We start from the raw sequence: 24,404 nt of genomic DNA, 5'->3' as shown, positions 1-24,404 counted from the left end.
GGGGCTTTAAGAAAAGCACCAAATATCAGTTTAAGACTTTAAGAGTGGAGGTGAAGACTGCTCTATCTTGTTGAAACTGCAAGGGGGAATTACTCATCCCAAAAGAGGGGTCTGAGACAAGAGGAAGTTGAAGCTTGAAGGAAGGCTTACCTACTTGGGGAAACGAACCAGAATAGCTCCCCCTGTGGACACTTGTTCTGGAATAAGCATGCTTTTTTCTAATTGATTGTAATTGGTGGGTTTTCTCAGCAAAAGGGTGAGTTCTGACAGCGATCTGGAGGTGGTGACAGGCAGATCTCAGACTACATCAGTGCTAGCTTACTCCACTGCTGTAGCTCATCCCTAGTGTCGCGCCATCATCCGTCGCCAAGGTGGGGGGAACTATCGTATAGCCAGGCCATTAGTGTTTAACCACTCTGCTGTCTGTCTACCGAAAATTAAAATGCTCGACACTCTTTTGACTGCGCTGCGCAATTGTCCGTCTCAGCCACACTCGCAATGGTCTCCCGGTTGCCGGGGCTGGCCTGGTTTTGGATGAGTCTAAACAGATACCAAAACTTCCAACAGCATCTCGCAGGTGGAGAAGCAATTCAATTAACCGTGAGTTTAAAAAACCCAAAACAAACCCAAACAAGCCCCAGAGAGCGAAAGCCTCTTACTCAGTTAAAAAACGACCAGTTCAACTATTGAAGAATTGTACCACCTGCTGGAGCAATGGGAAATGGCAGTGGCAGGTGTATGTGTGTTGCAAAGCCTCATGTAAAATTAACTAGAATGTGGGTTGGGACTGAGGTCTACTGTCCCGGACTCTCTGTCCAAGCTGCCCAGTGGAACGTCACGGTCTGAGTGGTTTGCAGTGTTGTAGCCACACTGGTCCCAGGCTATTAGAGAGGCAAGGTTGGGGAGGTAGTAGCTTTTACTGGATCAACTTCTTTTGGTGAGAGAAACAAGCTTTCGAGCTCTTCTTTGGGCCTCCATGTAGCACGAAAGCCCGTCTCTTTCACCAGCAGAAGGCAGGCCAGTGACAGCTATTACCTCCCCCACCTTGCCAGCCTGACAAGGATATTTCAGAAACACTTCCTGCTCGCGCTGCTTTTCTTGCCTTATTGACAGTGATGTAGTAAATGGGGAGAAGGCCTCCTTGGGCGATCTGCAGTGAAACCCAACGGTGCCCCCCGGAACGCCAATGGACTGGGGAGGAGAGTCGCTTCGGAGGCCTTGGAGAGGAGCGCAAGCCATTCGCTTCTAGACTGGTTGATTCTAGTCTAGCTCAGTGGTGACCCTGGGGATAGGATGAGAGAGAACCAACCTCCATGTGACACGTCAGCCAGGTTGCTTAATACACTATTAGGCTTAGGCCCAGATTGTCAATGGCATTTAGGTGCCTAATGCCCGTCAATGGGAGTCAGAGGATGTGAGCTTCAGATATTAGTGATGAGGGCAGTATATGGACCGGTACAGAAGAGAAGTTACTGCCTAGTGGGTGGTCAGTGGCTGTAGTGACAGGAGTCAATGGCAAGGGCTCAGTCCAGTTAGAAGTCCAGGGTCGATGTCACAAACACTACCATCCCAATTGGTACTAATTAGCACTCTTGCTGGCAGTCTCAGTAGAGGCTGCGCTCTTCCTTCAGCTCCAGGAGCGGTCCCTGATGGTTGAGGCACATTGGCAAGGCAAGGAAACCTGCAGCGGCACTGTCCATGCACCGTACGCCCCGTAGGTTTAGCTGTAGACCCCAGGGCTGTCCATCTGGAACCATTAAACTGAGTTAAAAATCTCAAGAGCAAAAATCCATCTGGGGAAGGTTTACATCCTGCCCGTCCCGATATCTAAAATGATACCGAAATCAAGAGTGGTCGTGATGTTAGATGTAGCCACATGCCACGGCTTGGCAGTCTCCAGTCGTTGCTAATGAAAAAGAAGCACCGGAATGTAAATGGAGGTGCCTCTGAGACGGGGGGGGCAAACTTTCTGGCCTGAGGGTATGGAAATTGTATGGTGGGCCATGAATGCCCGGTGGGGGAGGGGGACTCTATGGGGTGTAGCATAGGAGGGCTCTAGAAGGGATGTTACCAAGATGGGGGGGGGGCTCTACAGGGTGGTACTGGGGACTCCTAGGGTGACACCAAGGCTGTCATACCAGGCACTGGCACCCTAGTTCAGATGGGTGTGGCCCCTGGGTGGTTTCGAGGCTCTCGAGGGTGGGGCCATAGGAGACCGGGAGGGGATTGGGCACGCTGCCGCATGGGGGGGCTGCCACGGAGGGGCGGGTTTCCAATCCTGCAAACAGTGCAGTGAAGTCGCGCCTGTGCAGTGTGGCTGTGTGTGCCAGAAGATGGTGCTCATCAAGGGAATTGTGAGTCGGGGAGTGCCAGGCGGGTGGAGCGAGGCAAGCCGCCCCAACCCCGCTCACCAGCGGGAGCTCGAGAGCCGGATAAAAACGTCTGACGGGCCGTAGTTTGCCCACCCCTGCTCTGAGATGATCGTCTGGGGTGGGGACTGGAGGTAGAAGACAGTCTGTTCTGGATGCAGCTCAGAATAAAATCCTTGTTAATCTTTGGCTGGTTGGAGTAAAAGTCAGGCCTGTTAGCACATCAGACCACGTCAATAAGGGTCTGGCTACACTGCAGCTGGGAGCGCACCTCCCAGCGTGGGACCTGGGTAGACAGACACGTGCTTGGGCCATTTGACCATGATTTGGTCATACATATGTTTGAAAAGGTTTCTTAGAGTAGATCTACATTGCAGCTGGGAGCCTACATCCATGCTGCTATTTTGAGTGCATTAGCTGGAACAGAGCTACCACTTCTCTCTACCTGGGCTGGGAGGCTCGTATGACCAAACCATGGTCAAATGAACTCCGCACGTGACTTGGAGTAATGCATTCCTCAGTTCTAGGTCCAGCTCTTACCCAATGGGGCATTCTGGGTAAGTCAATCACCCAGGGTCATTTTCCCTATCTGCAAATGTGGTGCCTACTTCAGTGCCTGTTGAGAGGATTAGCTAGTTTGTGAAGTGCTCTGGGGGTGAAGATGTAATGGAATACCGCACTTAATACAAGGCAATAAAGTGCTTTGAAGGTGTGATAAGGGCTATTGCTTTAGCAAGGCCCTATCCGCAATAAACTCAAGCTAGTTACAATTATATTGGGAAATGATCTGTCAGGCCCAGTTCTGCTCCCAGTACGGGCAGAGCTTTCGACTTGACGTTACCTAATAACTAGGTTTTTCCAAGACAAAGGAGCAACTGATAGTTAGCCAAGATACCCGTCAAGGCAGAAAGGATATAGCAGAAATAGAAGAGGTGAGGTGAAGAGCAATTACAATGATTAGAGGCATGAGGGAGGGGCTACCAGATGTGGAGAACTAACAAACCCAAGGAGGCTTTGGTTCAGAGCAGAGACAAGCGAGGTGAAAGGTAAGAAAGGTGAACACAATAGAGAATGGTGACAAGTGCTCCTACTCCTCCTGCCCTATTGTAGCAGCAAAAGAGGGGCGCTCAGTGACATTAAAATGCAAACAATTAAAAGGGAATAAAAGGAAACTCATTTTTAAAATACAATCTCATTAATCTGTGGGTCAATCTTGCTGCCGCAGGATATTATTGACTTTAGCAGGACTGAGAAAAGGGTATGGATAAGAGCAGTATCTACAAGCACGATGGCTAGGATAGAAATGACCATCTATCCTGATGCTTCAGGACATGTGATGATAACCAGCTAAGGTCAGGAAGAAATCTCCCCCTCCCCAAAATGGGATAGAATAGGGATAAAGCAACAACTAGCCAGCTGCATTACGGGGAAGGGGATTCACTGTCTCTAAAACTTTGGGCGTTAGCCAATGCTGGAGATAGGATATTGCACGACCTGGACTATTGGTCTGGTCTGTTGGCACTGAGATACTCTGGTGAGGGATGAATTGGTTTAGATCAGACCAGTTAGACAGACAGACAAATATGGGTGGTGAATAGGTGGCAATGCTTGTTTTTAGGGACCAGCCAGGGAGCTATTAAAAGGGCTAAGATTTACCAGGTAGAAACTAGCCTTTGTTCCTCCCTTATCATTCATTGGTGGTAGCAATTCTTGGGTGGCTGCACAGAGTGAACCAGAGTCACCGGACCCACCAGTCATAAGCAAAAGATACTGCAAGCCATTAACACCAATCGGCAGTAATCATCCAGTGTCCAGTCACTCCAAAGTACCTGAAAGCCAGCTTCCCGTACCCTCTCTCCTTGCTCCTCTTTTCCAGTTCCTTTCTTTCTATAGGAGCTGCTTGCTTGGATGGTAGGGGGTCTGTGCTGTCAGGACAATTTCCTCTGTCTTCACATCAGAAGCATGGCTGCCCCTTAGCTAAAATTTTCTTCTGTCCTTTGCTGCTGTGACTAACCACCCTGCTCAACTCTAGAAGTGGCGGCACTTCAGTGCTAGGAGGGAAGGATTCCCAGCTCTATGATTTGTAAAATGCTTTGAAAAGAGAACCCCTATGGAAATGTAAGTTATTATTAATTATTATTATTATTGGAGGCTCTCATCTTTCAATTCCTATTTGTGTCAGGCTAATTGGTCCCCTATGGAAATGCCTTACCACTCTGCAAACAGAGGCGGGATAAGCAGCAGGGAGCAGATAAACAAAGATAAGGTTTTAGTGCAAACATCTTCAGACGTTAAAGGTGGGGAAAGAGAAGTAGAGAAAATGCATCAGACAGCAGCAGGGTCATCCCCGTGTAAAAGGCTTTTTAAAAAAATAGTGTGTGAAGTGAGCTGTGCAAGGTGGCTCGCACGACAGCTTTGGAGAATGAACACCTCTTATTCATCAGACAGGTACAGCGTGGGCAGCTGCAGTGAAAACTTCCCCCACCACCACCCCCATGGACCTCAACTCTGACTGCAAAGAAAGACCTCTAGGGATGAGAGGGGAGTTCAAATTCCATGTCCCGATCAGTCTTCAGACTTTCTGCTGAGACTGCCAACAAGGGACCCCAGACATGCCAGATGTGATGGGGCCAAGTGGAATCTGAACCACTGTCCCACTAGGCAGGGCCGGCTCCAGCATTTCTGCTGCCCCAAGAAAAAAAAAAAGCCGCGATCGGCGGCAGCAGTTCAGCGGCAGGTCCTTCGCACCTAGAGGGAGTGAGGGACCTGCCGCCCCCGAATTGCCGCAGGTGCCGCCCTCTCCCTTGGCCGCCTCAAGTACCTGCTTGTTAAGCTGGTGCCTGGAGCCGGCCCTGCCACTAGGATCAGGACTGAGTCCCTCCCCCAACTCATTTCACATGGCCGCCAAACAGAAACAGGTTTTGGTCTCTACCGAGCTGGGCTGGATTTAAACTGGCAACGTAGAGAAAGGCTCCGATCCTCATTATCACTCTCCAGGGTTGTCACTTCAGGAAGTCAGGTCTGAAATATATCACTAGATGTCAGTATAATCACATTGACAGGACACACATACTGTCAATCCCTTAATTCCTAGGAATAAAACAAATCTAACCCCCCTGCTTCCCCCACCCCCACTCAAGCGTCCTGGAGGCCGAGCACTGATGTCCAGTCCAATTTAGGAGCTCTGAGCGAGCATTATGGCTGCTCCTTTACAGTTTCCACTCTGCTGGGAGGCTACTGCACCAGACGTTACCATCTATGGTAACAAAGAGCAGAGGACAGGAAGCGGTGGTAAAGTCAGCAGATCTCACTGGGTTTTCTCCTCCTTCCCCTCCCGTCAATGTGTCCCAGTGGCGTGATGCTGGATATTTTTCCCCTCATGCACAAGAATGAGGCTTAAAAAACAGTTCCATCTCCTCCTCTAAAGCCTTGACTTGAAGCAGCAGCTGGGAATGTATTGCAGAAGGGCAATGCTCAGAGCAGTTTGCAGGGGATGAGTAGGGTAAACTCCCCTGTTCTATTCCTGACTCATTATGTGATTTCACTTGACCTCTCTGCCTCAGTTTCCCCATCTATAAAGCAGGGATAACTATTTATCCTCCCTTGGAGATCCTCAGCTGAAAGGTGTTCTAGAAGTTCCATGTGTGATTAATTACAATAGTGCCACTAGCATGCATAGCACTTTACAGCTACAAGAATAAAGGAGACTTGTAGGGAGCACAGGGGCTGCCTCCCATGGGAAAATATTTCACAATTATCAGACATTTGGTGTAATGCAATGCATTCCAAAGGCCAAAAGTATTTGCTCGTCAGACGTATAATTACGAGCAAGCAATAAAAGGCATCTCTGGCAGGGAAGATTTAGCTGCACCCAGAGAAGGGGAATGAACCCCAGGGACAAGCAAACCCCCATGCTCTCCCCTCCACCATCAATATGGGGGAGCAGAGGCTCATTAAGGTAACACATATGGTAATAATAAAGAGCTTCTCCGGGTTTCCCATCACTGTCCCTGAATTTGCTTCAGACTAAGCTCAGCTCACCGGGTGACTTTCACTTGCCTAGGTCCCTGAGTTCCACCTGTAATAGGACTTGTAATAGCTGCTTTTGGCCTGAGATAGGTTAGGAGATGACTTCCCTCCCCAGGCACAGGTGGTTAGGGGGACACCTTTTGTCATTATCATCAAGTGTCTTTCTAGGCATTTCCTAGCACAGCTGGGCCTGTCCCTGCACCCTGAAGAGATGCCCCAGGCAAGGGTGCAGCTAATTTGATAGCAAACTCTCCAGCAACTGTCTCTTATACTATGTTTGTACAACTCACAGTGCAATGCGGCCCCAATCTCAGTTTGCACCTAGGCACTACCACAATAAGTATGATGGAGGGGGGACACCTATGCTGTTCCGTCCACAGCCTTCCAGGGTCCATCCTTCAGCTTCTCACTCTGAGTCTGAACTGGTGGTGTTTTCCCTAGGAGCCTCCCCAGGCAGGGGCATCCCCTCCCCTCCTTCCAAACATCACTGCCTAAAGGTCCCCAGCCTAAGACCCCCTCTCCCTGCTCAGACTCCATGGCTGGGGGCAGGTGGGCCAATTTGCAGCTCAGACCCCATCCCCCGGAAGGTCCCACACTATAGCCCGCCCCAGCTCAGATCCCACCCCCTGGGGGGCCCCAGCCTGTGCCCCCCCCAGCTCAGACCCCACCATCTGGGGGCCCCAGCCTGTAGCCCCCCAGCTCAGACCCCACCACCTGGGGGTCCCATGCTATAGCCCCCCCCAGCTCAGATCCTGCTCCCTGGGGGTCCCCAGCCTGTAGCCCCCCCCCAGCTCAGACCCCACCCTCTGGGGAGCCCCAGCCTGTAGCCCCTCCCCAGCTCCACGCCCTGGGGGCTTAGTCTCTAACCCCCACCCCCTCCTCCTTGAATGGGCGCGGTAACCCCGCCGACCACGCCCCACCTCATTGGCCAATCCTGAGCCGCCGTCCCAGCGAGGGGCGTGGCACTCCTCCGGCCCGCCCCCGTGCGTAGTTCCGGTGAGGCTGGAGGCCGGAAGTGGAGGGCGGGGCCGCGCGGGGGCTGCTGGGCGGTGTCTCCAGGCGGAAGCGGAGGGAGCAGCGAGCGGAGCAGAGGTGAGTGAGGGAGCGGCAGGGCGGGGGGGACCCGCCCGGGTGGGGCGCGCGGCCGCTGGAAGCCAGGGGCAGGCGGGAGCCCCCGCTGCCCGGCCCGATGGGGGGAGGCCTCGCGGGGGTCAAAGCCCCCCCCAGCCTGGGGCACTCGGCTGCCCTGGCTCCGGCAGGGGCCGGCCTCGGGCTCTCCTGGCGCCCTGCCCTGGAGCTGGGGCAGCGTGAGCAGCCGGGCTGCGGGCGGCAGGGGTGCCCGGGGGGGGGAGCTCCAGGGGGGTGTCTGAGAGTGGGTGTGGGAGCAGCCCCCCCCAGGTCCAAGGCGGGGGGAGGTGATGCCAGAGGGTGGATGTGGGAGTAGGGCTGCCCCTAGGTGTATGGTGGGGAAGGGAAGGGGGGTGTGGGAGAAGCCCCCTCCCCCGGGTCTATGGTGGCGGGGGGAGGAGAGATACCTGAGGGTGGATGTGGGAACAGGGCTGCCCCATGGTCTATGGTGGGGAAGGGAAGCGGGGCTGCCTGCCAGGTCCATGGGGGGGTGGGAAGTGGGTGTGTGGTAGTAGGGCTGCTCCCAGGTCCATGTCAGGGGAAGGTGACTGAAGGGGTGTGGGAGCAGGCCCCCCCCCAGCTCCATGTGGGGGGGAAACAAGGAGATCAGGACTTTCTGTCCCAAACCAAATAACTGTGTCTGAGGTGCTTCTCTGAGCAGATTCTTTTAGCCACACGTTAAGAATTGATGAAGTTTCATTGAGAATATCATTTTAGGGGAAATACTTCTGTTTAGTCGTCACATGAGCTGCTTTCTCTGAATACAGGGGTTTGCATGGAAGTGGGAGAGCAGTTGTGTGTGTGAAATCTGCTACTCTAGAAACAAAACAAAGTTAAACAGGGTCACTTAACTATTCAGTAAACAATAAATATTCATATGTGCACTTCTCTTGCTGTGGTCAGTTTAATAAAGACTCTTACTTACAGATGTCATCCATTAAGTCAGGAAAAGAGGTTTGAGCTTTTCTGACAACTTCCTGCCCTAACGGTTGGTAGTAAGCAACACTTCTGTTGGCAATAAAATAAACTGTCTGAGCTTAACAGGAAGAGTGCATCCTTTTGATTGTTACTGAAATAAGTAGATCCAAATACTTCGCAGGGGAGTTGCTAAATTCGTGTGTATTCATAAAGCATTTTTCAGTCCTCCGATGGAAGGCTTACTGTACCAGTGTAAAGTGCTGTAGAGCTCTAATGTAGGTCTGATTTCCTCCATTTAGCACTGTTCTATGAATTGAAGTAGGAGAAAAAGTAAGTCATGGTGAAAAAATCCTATGGTGAAAATCTTGTGTGAAATCTGGCTCAAAATCTATAAAGTGGTGATCCCACTCTGCCCCCCCTCCCCCCATGCTTGATTTTGCTCTAGTTCTTCTGAATGCCAGTTCTTCACTGTTGACCTATAGTCATTAAACTAAAAGATGAATAGCCATGTGAAATACCCAGCTTTCTGCAGATGTGTAGTGTGATAGATGTATTAGAAAGCAAACCAGAGGTGTAGACTAAAGAGATTGGCATCTCCTGAATGACTCATTCAGACACGAGAGGTGAACTTTAGCACTGTGTCCAATTTCCAACTACAGTACTGCATATGTCTTTTAGTCCTGCAGTGCCAAAAGATTTTTCCTTTATTAAAGGACAGGCCAGCTACATCAAACCACTGGTACCTCTCTACATGTCACTCTGATGTTCCCTTTCTCTTGTTCTCTGGACTGCTGTTTTCTCCTCTCACCCTTCCATTTCACTATGAAATTGATGTTATCTTAGTTTTAACTTTCCTGATCAAAAAGCAACTGATCATGTCTTCACTATGCTGCTCCACTGTCACATTAAATTGGAGCAGTGGTTCTTCTGTGCTAAAACACAGGATTTGTCATGCCAGCTTCTGGTACCACGCTAGAAGTTGCCAACATCTGAAGTTGCCAACATTAGAGACACATGAGAGTGAAGGATTGGATTGTAGGAAATTAACCTTGGAAAGGCACTCAGTCCTGTTGTAACAAAAGTTAACATTCTTCTCTCAGAAAATCAAATGGGAGAAAAGTTAAAATGGATCTTTGTGTGATCTTGGGGACTCTAGAATACTTCTCAGCTTCTAAGGAGCCCTTTGTGTTATGGTTTATCAGCTTTAGACAAAGCAACTCTACCCAAGGAAGCCTATTCAGAACTCCTTCACTCCTGGATCCATGACACACCGCAGAGTACAATCTCAAACTAGCTTAAATGTTGAGGTTCCAAATTATTTGTAGGATTAGGTGTAGGTTACATACTCCGATTTTAAAAAGAGGGAATCTGTGCTAGACTATTCACCCTGACAGGAAACATAGCAAGGTATTTGACAAGTGCAAACAAATGCCAGGTAATTCTAGTGAACAGAGATTACTTCAGAGTCACTTCACTCTATTAACCCAACTTCTTTCTACTAAGTTTATTTGGCACTTTTTACCCAGGTAAAACTTCTAGTGACTTCAGTGGACGTTGTTACTCAGGAGTGCTGAATAGGGTCCAAATAGGTGGTTGACTTTATCTGTTGTATCTAACAGAATATCATTATGGGATAACTTTCTAAATCAGAAATAAAAAGTTGTCATTCTGAGATATTGGCCCTAAATATCTTCATTTCAGAACCAATGTCAAAAGGTATTTAGACTAGAGAACCTTGTGTCTTGGCAGCCATCAGGGACTAGCAGTAGCAGTGTATTCACTGCTAGCCCTGGCAACTCCCAAGATGCGTCAGATCCTAAATCAGTCACTCTGATTACTGTTCTGCTCTCCTTCAAGTAAAGCCTGACTCAAATGGTGTACTGAACAGCTAGATAGAAACAGATTCTTAAGGTTTTAGAAGATACAAATCTCGGAAATAGTATGAAACCTCTCAGGAGGTCAGCTGAGCATGTCAATTTAAAGTCTTGTGTTTTCTCAACTTAATTGTCCCATTTTAGCTCCTCGGGACTGTGGAAACAGGAAGTACTCATAATGCTGTTGGCAGCATGAGGCTCACAATGTCTCATGCTTTTCAAAAAGTGAATCTGACCAGAGGTGCACATCTAACTCTAAGCTGTGGGGGACTATTGAGAGGTTATAAAACTAACATTCAGTTATACTGAAAAAATTATTAAACTAGATGACAACAACATTAAAGTCTCATATCTTGACCAGCCAAGCTAGAAGTACTTCCCCAAACCAATACAGATTATATCCGGACCTGTTAACTTTACTAAGCACTGGTCTTGGTCTGGTTATCAGAGAGACTGTCAATCCCTGACTGATACTTCCCAAAATAGAAAACTCCCTCCAGTGCAGTATTGTTTTTCTTGGATTAATTAGCAGTTATTTCTCTTATTGTTTTGAGTCCTGTACAAGGCAGGTTGCTAGGTATAGTTGGAAGGCCTGTGTCAGTGCCAGGGTGTGTTGACCTTCAGGCCCTGAGAAAATTATCTTAATTAATGTTGGCGAGTAGCTTAAAACCAAAAAGATTTTCAGATATTCTGGAGGTGAATTGATCTCTCGGCCAGAGTGAAATGCGTGGGGGTTCAACAAGAGTTCTTAACTGGCCTGCTAATAGAGCTAAAACTAGTAATAGTTGGTTCTTGAAGACTTGACTTGTAACTATTAACAGAAAAACAACATCTGAAAAACTTCCCATGTAAACAAGACGTAAACCTAAATCCTGGAATATAGCTCCAATGTTGGAGTCTCCTCTGAACATCAAACTCTTGGTTATCCGAAGGGCTAGCCCTGATGTTTGACTTAAGATTTCAGTTCAGAAAGACTTTGAAGTTATCCAGGACACACAGATTGCAGTGGACAAAAATTATCTCTAATGTCCAAGATAGTGGAATCTGTTATTTGTTTGTATCTCATTGCATTAAAGAACTTTAGAGAACCAAGTTAATCTATACATCGTGGATTCTATAATTACATTTTGTTTCAGCATTTCATGTTATATTAGATGACTGCTCAACCAGTGCAATAGTACGGTCTTTTTTCCCTCAGAGTTCTAGTGTCTGGTTTGCAGAGTCTATTCTTATCAACATCAGTATGATTCTTGTCTGTATAATGAGATGTCTCTTTATTTAAATAGCACCCTTGATGCAATTTACATCTGGAGGGTAGAAGAGTGTGCAGCAAGAAGAGTAAGCTATGCTAGGTAGTTCTGGTGATGGCTGGCTGAAGTGTAGCAGGTTCCTTCCGGAGTTCACATCGCCAGCAATTGTCACTTGGTGCAGTGGCAGGAGAATCAAAGTGATTACTTTATAAGCTGTGTCCTAATGCAGAGGGTACCCATGTCTATCGCAACTAGAAGATGAAATTAATTCGCCATCTGTTATGCGGTGCTAGGTTCACAGAAGTGACCTCAAATGCCATGCATGTACGGTTTTCCTGACATGGGCTACAAGCTGCCCAAGAAGATTCTGACAGATCAGTGGTGGGAATGAGGGAGTCCATCTGAAGTTCTGGGGGAACTTTAATAACATCGCTCTGGTTTCAGCAGCTCGCCTGGGAGGGATGTTGTGCATTCTGCTGTGTACAGGCCTGCAACATGTTGAATCCCTCAGGGTTGGGAACTGCCCTCCATCTGGGCTCTTTCATGTTATTCATAATCCCTATCTGAAATGCAGACGGAGACTCAGGGTAACGGGTCTGATCAGATTAGAGCCCCATATGGACTGGAGTAGGGATCAGTGGTGCAGAATGGCAGCTTTGTCTGCTTGCCTGAGATCCTTTTGGAAACAGGCTTCATTAAACCATGTATGGAACTCGCTTCCCTGAGTTTCTGGAGTGCAGCATCCACACCTGATGGCAGATATGGGGGGTTTATTTTTGTTCCTTCTGGAATACAGGGTGGGAGGGGAGGGGTCAAGAGCTGCAGCTTCTTTGTACAGAGTGGGATTCATGTGTACCTGGGGTCTCCTGCTGAGGTGGAGCACTGCGCTCCTGGGCTTGGTATCCTGCAGCCTAGGAAATAGAAGAGAGTTAATCATGAATGTAGGCAGCATGATCAACATCACACACGCGCCTCAAACTTCTCTAACTCTTTCTTGCTGTAACTTGTCTAGTAGCTGCTGATCACCTTTCTGTAGTGAACTAGAGGAGATGCTGTTCCAAGGAGGAAATTGCTCTCTTCCTCTCTGAAGTTGAGTAAACACGCTAGGGTGGAACATTGCATCAGACACCCCCCCCCCCCCCCCCGTACTCCACCCCCATCCCGTCCTCCTTTCTCCAGTGTTTCAGTGGCTCTTCTGCTGATTCTTCATACAAATGGAGGGATGAGTGACCTTGTTTTTCCTAGTGACATCACTGTTCCTTGTGACTAATGCTGGATCTGGCCTGCATCATCCATGGGACAGGGGAAAATAAACATTTTATAGCACAACTTGGGAGGCTTGCAAACAAAAAGCAAAATTGGTTAAAATCCAAGTCTGATTTATGAGGCAGATCTATTCTCAGCTTTTAAATATAGCCGAACAAATCTAGTTTCCCTTTTGAGTATGTTAGCGCCAGTGACTGAAGGTGAAATTCTTCCTGTTAAGGTTCTGAGCTCTGGAGGCCGTCTGCAGTAAAAGGAAGTTGTGTGTTCAGGCTGCCATCGTGATTCATGCTTCAAAATGTCTTAATGTATGGTGATAAGATGGAAGCGGGTGGCTGGCTGGTTGCTGACCCCTCCCTGCATTCCCTTTGCGTTAGTGTTCAGAGGGTGAATTCTGAAGCTCTCTGGTGCTGAGCAGAGCAGGAAAGTTTTATTATACTTCTCCAAATGAGAAGCTTAAATGACTTGTGTGCCTACATCGCCCTGGTCCATCGCTGGGAGACTAGTTCCCTCAGTATAGATACAGCAGCATCTAGATAGAAAGTATTAACAGGGGACACATTGTTTCAGAAGCAGCTTCGCATTCTTCTCTTATGCAGCTGCTTGTCTTGGCATGTGCCAGAGCATGTCTGGGTTTAGCATGCTAATTCCGTGGGTTGAGACATTGCTGGAGTCTTGGAATTCAGGGGTGGGTGTGGCCACCTCAAATGTATTTGCGGAATCAAAACCACCGAATCTTATCTGCAATTAACTCTTCCTAGCGAAGCCGTTATACGTGTAGAAAAAGAACCGACCCTTTGATAGCAATCCTACAAGAAGTCAGTTATGGTCATAATCAGAGCTGTGGTCAGTTTTCCTGTCGTCTATAAAATTCTAGGCAGGGTCTTACGCCTCACCTACCGCCATGGTATCTGAGCACTTACAACAAAATATCTGGAAGTTCTCCTTGTCAGTCTAGCATGGATGTGCTATGAATTGCTATGCAGTAGACACTATTTGGTAATTATGGATTGGCCCATGGAGCCCTCTGGCAGCTGGGTAATCAGAAGAGTTATCTGAACAATGGGTAAGCGTGCGACGGAGTCTAAAATGCCTAAAGTGGATGATGTGAGGCTAGAATAAGATTCCCCGTCGGATTGGGGAATGGCTAACATTCAGAATGCTAAGTAAGCCCATCAGACTATTGAGCATTCCGTTGATGATGTGTGCGAGGAGCTAATGGTGAGTAGTCTCTCTCTGCAGGTGGTGAGCAATGACTGAGATGCAAAGCTTGGTTGAGCGGTTGGAGAAGGCTGTGGGTCGCTTGGAAGCTGTGTCCCAAAGCCCTGGCATGTATGGAGATGGCTCTTCCAAAGGTAGGGACCCTCTGCTGCAAATCCCTGTATCAATACTGGACACATTGCATTGTACTGGACGCTGAAAGTACCGATTCTGGGAGGCAGATGCTGTGCAGAGCCTGCAAGCTGATGTTGTGTAAGCCTGAATAGCTGTACCAGGAGGGGAAGTGAGTTTCACACAGATAACATGCCGACATACACACAAATGCAGGGGGGGCCTGTGGTTACTGTACTGTTAAAACAAGAACTTCCTGCGGGTGCAGTACTTCCCTTGTCTCCTTACAGCCAAGCTACTTTCTTACGCAAAGGTACATTTAGACCAGCATCCACCTGCATGCTTGAGGATCAGCAGCCGCTGCCATATATACGCTCTGACTTGCACAATCCTACTCACAAAGTGCTCTGCAAAACTTCAGTGTAAGGAGGGTGGCAGCATTTGCTGAAAATACTCCCGAATGCTTCCAGTCTGAGTCCATCTGCTCCCCTTAACGCTGCGCCCTGTTCTGTTTCCGCAGGAATGGCTGCGTATGTGCAAGCTTTCGACACTCTCCTGGCTGGTCCAGTAGCAGAATATATGAAGATCAGCAAAGACATTGGTGGCGACGTTCAGAAACATGTAAGGATTTAGCTTCCTTTTCTCGTGTTGTAAATATATGGCTGACCACTACTCTAGACTTTTAAGGGCTGAGTAAGAGAAGTTGTTGAGCTTTGCCTCCCTTTCCCCACTCCCTAGAGCAAAGCACTAATCTTGGAGGATTCAACACAGGATAACCCACAGGAGATCTCCATCTACCTCTCTATTGTGTATCCCTCTAAGTGGGAACAGGACTGCCCCGTTATAGTGTTTGGTAAATTTTTGTCTATCCTGACTCATCAATTTCTATTGAACATCTCTCCAAGAACAGGGAGAGATTAAAACCAGACCAGATGGCCCAGAATCAGCTGTCTTCACAACCAAACCATGCAAGGGAGGCCAAAAAGATGGACTGGTCCCTGTAAATACACCTGATATCTACATGTAGTTATGTTGTTCTGTCTAGCTATGTTCTGTGGCCCCCATTACCATAGTATTTGACCACCTCACAATCTATTATATATTTATCTTTTCAGTGCCCCATTAGGTAGGGAGCGCTATTATCCACATTTTACAAATGGGGAACTAAAACCATGAGAGGCCAAGTGACTTGCCCGGGGTCACTCAGGACATCTGTGATGGAGCAGGGAATTGAACTCTGATCTCCTGAATCCCAGGCTAGCACACTGACCACACTGTCTGTGTAAACAATGTGTAACTGTTTTTTTTCCCCCTTCCTTATAAGGCTGAAATGGTCCATACAGGCCTGACGACCGAGAGGGTTCTCCTGGTGACAGCATCACAATGTCAGCAGCCATCAGCGGTAAGTCTGGAGAATCCTAACATAGGTCATTCAGAGCTGCATAGGTCTTGGCTAATTGGGAGGAAAACTGCGAAAGCTGAGGACTCTAGGCCCTTAAAATTGCTCCTCAAGAAACCTCTCTGGAGTGGAGGTGACTCCTTCGTCCATGAGTTCGCACTCTTCTGATCAGAATAGCGTGCGCAGAGTCTAGTTCCAGAAACTGACTCAAGACTCACTGAAACTAGTAGAAAATGCTGAGTATTTTATGGAATTGCCGTAAGGAGCACAGGTGGCTCCTTCTCATACCTGACAGCCGGTACTTGGCTCATATTTCACTTGGCATCAATACTAGATGCAGTTCCTATTTGTTAAGCCACGAATTACAGAACAGAACCTGTGAGATGGCAGCGGCACTGGGAATTGAGCAGACAATACTTAGCATTATACGGTGTTTGTAAGTCCTCAAAGCACTACAGGAAGATTCTTCCCTTGGTAGCATAGGTGTCTGGCTCGATGCTGTGATACCCGAATAATGGCTAGAGTCTTAAGGTCAGTTTTCCTTAGTAAGCAGATCAACAGTTCCCCCCCATGCTGCAGCTTCTCTGCCTGGGAGGGGAGTCTGATCCTGCATGCATTGGTTTTCTTCTACTTTGACTTCTCTAGTGATATGTTATGCACCTTTGCCCGTCCTTGCAATGTCCCAGTGGGAGAACTACCACCTCTGCTAATGCTACTTCAGGATGTCAGAATTTCTGTGCTGCTTGCCCTTTCATTGCAAAGTAGAGTATCACAGTTCAGCTTCAGGGTTCTGTTTCCCTCTTAAACCAGACTGCCTAGGACACAGAAGTCTGCATAGAAGGCCTTCAGCCCAGGAACCCATTTACCAATTCAACAGATCTGAGACAAGTAAGCCTTGTTTAGAGTGGCTTACTCGTAGCCTTTAATTCCTAGATAGCTTTTTGTAAAGGACGTCTAGTCAATTCTGGAGCAGGCACGCCCTTGTTTCAGATGCCAAATACTTGAATTCTCTAAAGCTTGTTTACTCAAGCATACCCTTATCCGATCATGGCTCTCGATCAGAGCTTCCCAAACAGTAGCCAGGAGTACTTGCTGGTGGTCCGAGAGAGTTAGCTGTCCTCCTTTCCATCTGCAACTGAGCAGATAGGAAAGAACAACAAAATGAAGAGCGCAAACAGACTCTTCTTAAAGACACAACACTCTTTGCACTTAGAGCTTTAAAAAAAATCTGCCTATAGTCTACTCCGTATATATCGCTGCTGACACAGTGAGAGGTATGATCACAAATGGAAAGGAGGTTGTCCATGAGACCATCTCTGATATGGTTCATGCTCTTAACGTTTGTCCTATAGTAGAGCAGACCAACCAAATGACCTGGGAAAGCTACTTCTGAGCAACTGATCTCCTATGTCCAAATCTCTGAATAGACACCGCAGAGCAAGACACTTTGTGAATATTTAAGCATAAAAAAAAAATTGAATTGAATTCACAGAAGTAACTTGATTTAAAGTCCAACTCTTTCTCTTTAACTCACCCTGTCAAGTTTAGATACTGGAGCGACTTGGTTTGTAATGAACCTGTAATGTGTGCCCGAAAACCAAGACAGCAAAGCAATTTGAAAAGCATCTGAATACTACAGAATCTCTAAAAGGCTATTCCTGTCTTCATTATTGATGAGATTTGTCTCAAAGTGCCTCTTGGCTTCTGCATTAGTCACAATTTCTGGCCTACTTCCATAGCACTAGTCCAACACTAAACTACAGGAGAGCGTGGGTGGGGGCTGTAACTGGAACACTGGCAATACAAAGCTTGTACAAGAGCTGTAGCTTAGGCTTGTGCCAGTTGGATTCCATCTAAGAATGGCTCTCTCTGTTTGCCACCCATCCCCTTCTGTGTCGCAGAATAACTTCTCAACGCTACTGAAACCCATTTCAGAGCAAATCCAGGTGGTGCAGAACTTCCGGGAGAAAAATCGTGGCAGCAAACTGTTCAATCACCTATCCGCTGTCAGTGAGAGCATCCCAGCACTGGGCTGGATGGCTATGGTAAGGACTAAAGTGGGTCCTGGGTGTGGGGGAGGCTGGGATTGCTGCTGCAACAGGCCCTGGTTCTAATATGTTGTGTCTTCTCTAGGCCCCAAAGCCTGGTCCCTACGTGAAGGAAATGATGGATGCGGCCATGTTTTACACCAACCGGGTCCTCAAGGAATACAAGGATGTGTAGGTTCAGCTTCGCTCTGCAAAGCGGGAGGGATGCAGACAGCTGAATACGGAAATTTCAGTTCCTTGATCTAACTGTGGAGGGGCATGTGGCCCCCCTAGCATGCAGTCCTGAAGGATTAAGATAATAAAATACCTTGGTTCCAGAGAACAGCATCTGCTGTGCTGGTCTGGTATTGCACCTTACTAATACACCGTTTAACCTGAGAGAACCCTGCCTGCTTCAGCCAAGTCACTTAAAGTTAAACAATACCTAGTTCTTACGTACAAGCCTTTCATCAGTAGACCACAAAGTGTTTCACAGTCTTGAATGTAGTTATCCTCCCAACGCCCCTGGGAGGCAGTGCTGTTATCCCTATTGTACAGATGGGGAACTGAGGCACAGAGACTAAGTGACTTGCCGGAGGTCACACATGCTGTCTGTAGCAGAGCAGAGAATTGAAGCTGAGTTTCCCAAGTCCTAGCTAGTGCCCTATCCCCTTCATTGGTCTCCAGAATGTGGAAATCAGACAGCTGTGAACAAAGCCCTAATGCAAGCTGAACCAGCAAGAACGATGACATCTCTGAAGCCTTGCCTAGTAAACTTAATACCACTCCTTTCCTTTAGCAGTGGCAGGGTGTGTTTAATACACCTCAGCTTCAGAAACAGCTACATTCCCATAAATATATTGACTTTGACAGGTTTTCTTAGATTTATGATATTGGGCAAATCGATGGTAGCAAGTGCATTGGTGTCCCTCGTGTGTCCACTCCATCCAGTAACCCTCTTGGCTTTTTTCCCCTACGCAGTAAGACATCTTTCCAATATGTTCTGCCAATTGAGCATCACCCAGTAGGGTTTAGTTTGTTGCAGGTGTTTTGTTCTGCAGTCTGTGGACCTCTGACTAGGTGCGGAGGGCTAGCATTCAACAGTAACTGGCTTACTGACCCGAACGCTCCACTGTCTAATTGCGCACAGTAGCCCTCAGGGCTGGGGATTGTAGCCGTTTGCTCTCTCCTTGCATTGGTGTTGCTACTCAGCTCCAAATAATCTTTGCAAGCTAGGGGACAGGGAAACTTAAGGATCCAGTTACAGCCACATGGCTTTAGATCTTTCTTAGAGAATCACTTGCACTACTTAGCTTGTCTTGATCTTTGTCCCCTTAGAGATAGGAAACATGTGGACTGGGTGAAAGCTTATCTGAATATCTGGGCAGAGCTGCAGACATACATCAAAGAGTATCACACCACTGGGCTGACCTGGAGCAAAACGGTGAGTGCTGACTGTATGTTGGCAATCAATACTTCATAACCTAGGGAATCTAATGTTACGGGGACTGTTGCAGCAAGTAATGATCACACAAGTTTAACTCCCTCTCGGGCATCTCTTACAGGGTCCTATAGCAAAAGAGGTGGGCAATGCACCTGCAGCACCCCCAACTGGTGGTGCTCCTCCACCGCCTGGTCCTCCCCCACCTCCTGCTCCAGGCCCCACAAACTCCGGTTCAGATGACTCTGTGTCCCGCTCAGCACTGTTTGACCAGATCAATCAGGGAGAAGGCATTACCTCCGGTAAGCAAACTGGGCAACTGAAGGCTGGTGGTGGGCAGCCATTTGGCTAGTAGGTCAACGAAAGAAAACATTCTAGGTTAAGTCTGCATGGGGTTCTGGGTCACTTATCTGCAAACCCTAAAAAGCTACCTCTGGGATGCAGGAAGAGTTCTCTTACTTAATAGCGTTCCCAGGATGAATGGACTTGGACTGCTCAGAACATCAGATATTCAAAAGAGCATGGTTAGGATATTGTAGTTTAAAAACTAGCAGGGAGGTGGGGGAGGAGACTTTTGCATGTGCAAACCTGCACACAAATTACCATTTGCATGTTCAATGACGGGGTGAAACAAAGCTCATGAAAACTTGGTCCTAGATTTACCTCTTCCCTACAGGGAGTGGAACAGCTGTGAAATACTTGCTCTAGTTCTAAACATAACACTTTAAATCTAGCTCTCAATCTCATATCATTAAGTGCTAAAAGCACTTAACTTTCTTCCAGGTCCCTTTCTTCATAGCAATCGTTCATGTTCAGTGTAGTTTATAAACTCTTGAAGCAGAGAACTTGTTTTATGGGTCCTCAAAGATTTCAGCAGACTGCTGTTGTAATAGCTGCTGACTTCTGGTACTTGTTAAACTTGGATCTTGCGCACCTAGTAACTTAGCATTATCCAACCAAATGATGTCTGAAGTAACAGCGATTTCTCTTGTAGCCCTGAAACATGTTTCAGATGATATGAAGACTCACAAGAACCCAGGGCTGAAGAATCAAGGTGGCCCTGTCCGAACAGGACCCAAACCATTCACCGCTCCCAAACCCGCCTGTGCAGCTAACCCACCCAAAAAATCATCCCCAAAGAAGGAACCGGCGATGCTAGAGCTGGAGGGCAAGAAGTGGAGAGTGGTGAGTGTCCATGTGACAGCCCAGACTGGCTGCTAGAGTGATGGGAATTCAATAGCAGAAGATGGCCCACAAACATCTTTCCTTTGAAATAACTAGAAGGTGTCAGCTTGAAGGAACAAGCCCTCTCTGCAGCCTTGTGAATTCTTCAGAGGAGAGAAGGTGACATGACACCTCCACACTTCACTCGGTAGCTCTTTAGGGAAACAAGAGTAACTGGTATTTGTCACCCCTTTTCAGGAAAACCAGGAGATGGCCTCCAACCTGGTGATCAGTGACACAGAGCTGAAGCAGGTAGCATATATTTACAACTGCACGAACAGTACACTCCAAATCAAGGGCAAAATCAATTCCATCACAGTGGGTAAGTGCTGTGGTCCAAATGGGCTGGCCTTCTGTATGCTGGCACATCAAATGGCTGATCTGGAGTGGGGGTTGTAGCTCTGAGCTCTTTTCTTTCTCCCCTGCAGATAACTGTAAGAAGCTAGGTCTGGTGTTTGATGATGTGGTGGGCATCGTGGAGATCATAAACTGCAGGGACATTAAAGTTCAGGTAACTACCCACAACCCTCCTTGTGTATAGAACTCTGCCCTGCGTTATGCGGTGGTGCCTTTACAGGTTCACTTTGCAGGACACAATCTAATGAAGCCTCTCTATTAAACACATCGAACTCCTTCCATGCAGGGGTTTTCAAACTGCACTGGAGCAAGCTGTCTAAACTGGGTTGCAGAATGGAAAACAAACTCCTCATACTGAGCATAGATTCTGGATGGATTATCCACCCTAAGGAAGGCAGTGTAATCTTGTAGCTAAAGCAAGGGGCTGAGAGTAGGAGTCTGTTCTAATTTCTATCTCACCATTCGATTTGTGGGGATGGGCAAGTTGCTCAACCTCCATTAGCCTTTCGTCTGACCTTCTGTGGAACAAAGCTAATATTTGCTTCCCTCCAGAGATATGGTAGAGTTCAGTGTAGAAGACTTAATCCCTGGAGGATAATGTAAAACAACGAACTATAGCAGTTCCCTGGGATAAGCGGATGCTACTGTAACCACCTCCCTGCTGTGTTTTCCTCACTAGGTAATGGGTAAAGTGCCAACAATTTCCATCAACAAGACAGATGGATGCCACGTGTATCTGAGCAAGAGCTCCCTAGAATGTGAGATTGTCAGTGCCAAGTCTTCAGAGATGAACGTCCTCATCCCCACAGAGAGTGGTGACTTTGTAAGTGTTTCCTCTTCCCGAAATGAGTGGGAGAGCTGTGAGGGGCGGGGCTTGTTCAATGACAGGAATCAGAGCGATTAAGAAGCATAGCATCGCTTCAGGTCACATCTTGTTCCATTGTCTTACTGAGACAAAAACTAACCCCCCCCCAAGGGAAGGCTGTTCATTGAAGGACCTGCCAATAGAGCCCTTCTCTGGTAGCTAGATACTGCCCCAGATTCCACCCTTTATATGATGGATTCTTGAAACCCATCCAACTTAAGATGTAGGTGTCTTCCCTTGATCTGTCTTCTCTGAAGCCAAATTCACTAGCTCCTAACCAGATGGCACTCACTATGAAGACACTGTTGTTGGAAGTAACGCTTGACCCTCCTAGGTCCAGTGGGGAATGAAATGTGGCTATGGTAACAAAGTGTGATATTAACTTTAGACTTCTTCAGTTTAATCTTCTAGAAAAAGCTGTGACTTGTTAAATGTAGCATCTACTCACCAAACCAGTTCTTGGTCTTTATTTGGAATTTAAATCAAATTTTGTCCATCCTTTCTGCCCATGTCCCAAATGACATATCTGCAGTGCTCAAAACACTACAGAGCAATACAGAAAGGGGGGTAGTAGCTTCCTAGTGCAGTGCAAATGATTCTTTGTCTGCCACTAAGTTTGTCAGGCTAGGCGGGACAGGAATAGTCTCGTCTTTCATATAAACCAGACTTTTCACTACAGATTTCTTTCACCCTCCAGAACGAGTTCCCTATCCCTGAACAGTTCAAGTCCCTGTGGAACGGGCAGAAGCTGGTTACCAGCGTGACGGAAATTGCTGGCTAAGCAGAATGGCATTGGGACTTGTGCCTCCCCTTGCCCTGGCTGTGGGACAAATCTGCTTTCAGACGATTCTCTTAGATTTCCTGTACCTTTCTGCTCTCAAACTGCTTCTCTGTCTTCTACCCGAGAGACACAGCTACCTGCCTTCGCTGAAATACCTCGGGCTGGGCTTTGGTGTAGGGTGGCGGGTCAGTTGATCATCTGCATCTATCAGCAGGAAGGTGCATCACCCCCCTCCTTGTCAGATCTAACCTCACCAATCAATCACATCTGACTTCTGGCGAACTTCAGAGCCAGGATGGGTGGTTGGCTTTCAGATTGTTCCATGGGTTTGGTATTGTGGTATCTTCAGACAAATTGTTCGTGTGGGAAAGGAATGTTGTCTGTCTTTGAATTGACATAATGGTGTCCCTATCAGGGTCCATCGTTCCCAGCTTGGTAAGTTGAGCTGGCAAGTGTGTTTCAGGAAGGTATTGGGAGCTGCTACTAACTCCAGCTGTGTGTACTAATCAGTCAGTGGCATTACAAGATGTGGGGAATGGCTTTGCTGGACCAAAGGCTGAGGACTGGGCGTGTAGCATTCCACCGTAAGTTTCCCTTTCAACGCTCCTATTTGCTCTGTGTAATTCTCTTTGTGCCATGATGGGGAGCTTTGCAGTCAACAGGTGCCACGGAAGACTGCACTGGAGTAAATGATCTACTCTGCTGTCTGTCCAGGGTTAGAAGCTGAAGTGTCCACTTCCCTATGAGCCCTTCTCCAAAAGGGATCTTCACCCAAGGGGTTCCTTCTAAGCAGCTGAACTCAAGTTCAGTCTTCCAAGACAGTTCTTCTGAACCTGTCTCTCCTTCCTAGCGAGGGATGCTTCTTCATTCCCCATTCAGTATTTGTTTTGTAAACAAGAGTTCGACTAAGTCAGTTCCATTGGTCATCCTCACTCATGCTTAGTTACTATAGAATGTGAAATTGTTCTCAGCCTCTCCCCTTCCCCTGTTGCTTGGCTCTTTACTCTGCTGGAGGCTTGCAGCCTCTTTTCCAGGGCCTGCATTGACCCTAAAGGGAGCTGCACATGCTTGCCCTTCGTGTTTCCCTGTCTCTGGTGACATCCGCATATCTGACTGCATTTCCTCTGTACGTTGTCAATGGTTTTTTCTCTAGGATGAAACTCACAAAATATGCAATTTTTTTTTATTTTGAGACTGTCCTGTAACTTGTACTCATCTTCTCCTGAGGCTTGTGGAAAAAACTTTTCTTATGTACTTAAAATTATACAGAAGATAGAATAAAGTTCATGCCAACCTGCTCATTACACTAGCCCTTGTTTGCTGTTCAGAAGGGATATACTGGAGTGCAGCTAGGAAACTTCTTGTTGCTAAAAACATACCTCAGGTTGTTGAGAATGCGGATTGACACCCCCACTGCCACCCCCTGCTGCTCAATGGGCTCTGTTAGTGGATAGATCAGAATTGTGTGTGGGTGCAAAGCTTATTGCAGGACCAGCCACTAAGTGGAGAGCACTGACACTCCTAGTACTACTTTCCTTTTTTCAAACTCACGCTGCTAGCAGCCTTGCTGAGGAAGGGAATCTGTCACTGGTAGGGCAGTAAGAGAGGTTATCCCTTAGTTCATTAGGCAGCTGTAAAACATTCTTTATTAAAGAGAATCAACATTGAACCAGTGCAAAACAGTAGCTAGCCAGCCCACAGCCCTCACCCCTGCACCCCAACCCTCTTCCCCAGCCTTGAGCCCCCTCCCACACACCAAACCCCTCAAAAAGCTTTTAATAACCATTGAAAACTTAATCCATAACCCACTCCCTCCCATGAGCCAGCACCCCTTCCCGCAGCTGTAATGCGGTCTTCTCCCCTGTTTCTACAAACATGCGTCTTTAAATCTAAGTGGTGGTCCTCACTCTATGGGCCTTATCTAAACTAGTTATGCTTGTTAGTATTAACTTAAGTATCCTGACAGAGGGACAGGAATGTGGCTAGAACATAGCTCTGTTAAAACTGAGACTACCCAGTCTCAAATGGCTCAGCTGTTAAACTATACCAGTGGTTTTAAAACTTCGGATCATGACCCAGGGACCCTGGCAGCCAGCCAGCAAAAATTAGCAGTCCCTACCTGTTCTGAGTCTGACACCACGCTGTGC

General features: G+C 47.6%; 1 protein-coding gene across 2 annotated transcripts; it reads left to right on the top strand.

Moving 5' to 3' along the window:
- Positions 1-7,353: 7,353 nt before the first annotated feature.
- CAP1 (cyclase associated actin cytoskeleton regulatory protein 1) lies at positions 7,354-23,558 on the top strand. 2 transcript variants are annotated; one of them, XM_065576940.1, is made up of 13 exons: positions 7,354-7,490; positions 14,061-14,186; positions 14,684-14,784; positions 15,488-15,565; positions 17,464-17,607; positions 17,696-17,781; positions 18,928-19,033; positions 19,155-19,332; positions 20,025-20,215; positions 20,453-20,576; positions 20,683-20,765; positions 21,291-21,434; positions 22,174-23,558. In XM_065576940.1, the coding sequence occupies exons 2-13, from the start codon at positions 14,084-14,086 to the stop codon at positions 22,255-22,257; spliced, it is 1,422 nt and encodes a 473-aa protein (XP_065433012.1). In that variant the 5' UTR covers positions 7,354-7,490; positions 14,061-14,083; the 3' UTR covers positions 22,258-23,558. The 2 variants fall into 2 exon arrangements, with proteins under 2 accessions (XP_065433012.1, XP_065433011.1); XM_065576939.1 differs by having other exon boundaries at positions 7,357-7,490; positions 14,074-14,186.
- The last annotated feature ends 846 nt before the right edge of the window (positions 23,559-24,404 follow it).

This window comes from Chrysemys picta, chromosome 23, assembly GCF_011386835.1.
Source record: "Chrysemys picta bellii isolate R12L10 chromosome 23, ASM1138683v2, whole genome shotgun sequence".
NCBI lineage: Eukaryota > Metazoa > Chordata > Testudines > Emydidae > Chrysemys > Chrysemys picta.
The sequence above is the reverse complement of the archived record's forward strand: the minus strand, read 5'-3'. Positions and strand labels throughout refer to the sequence as shown.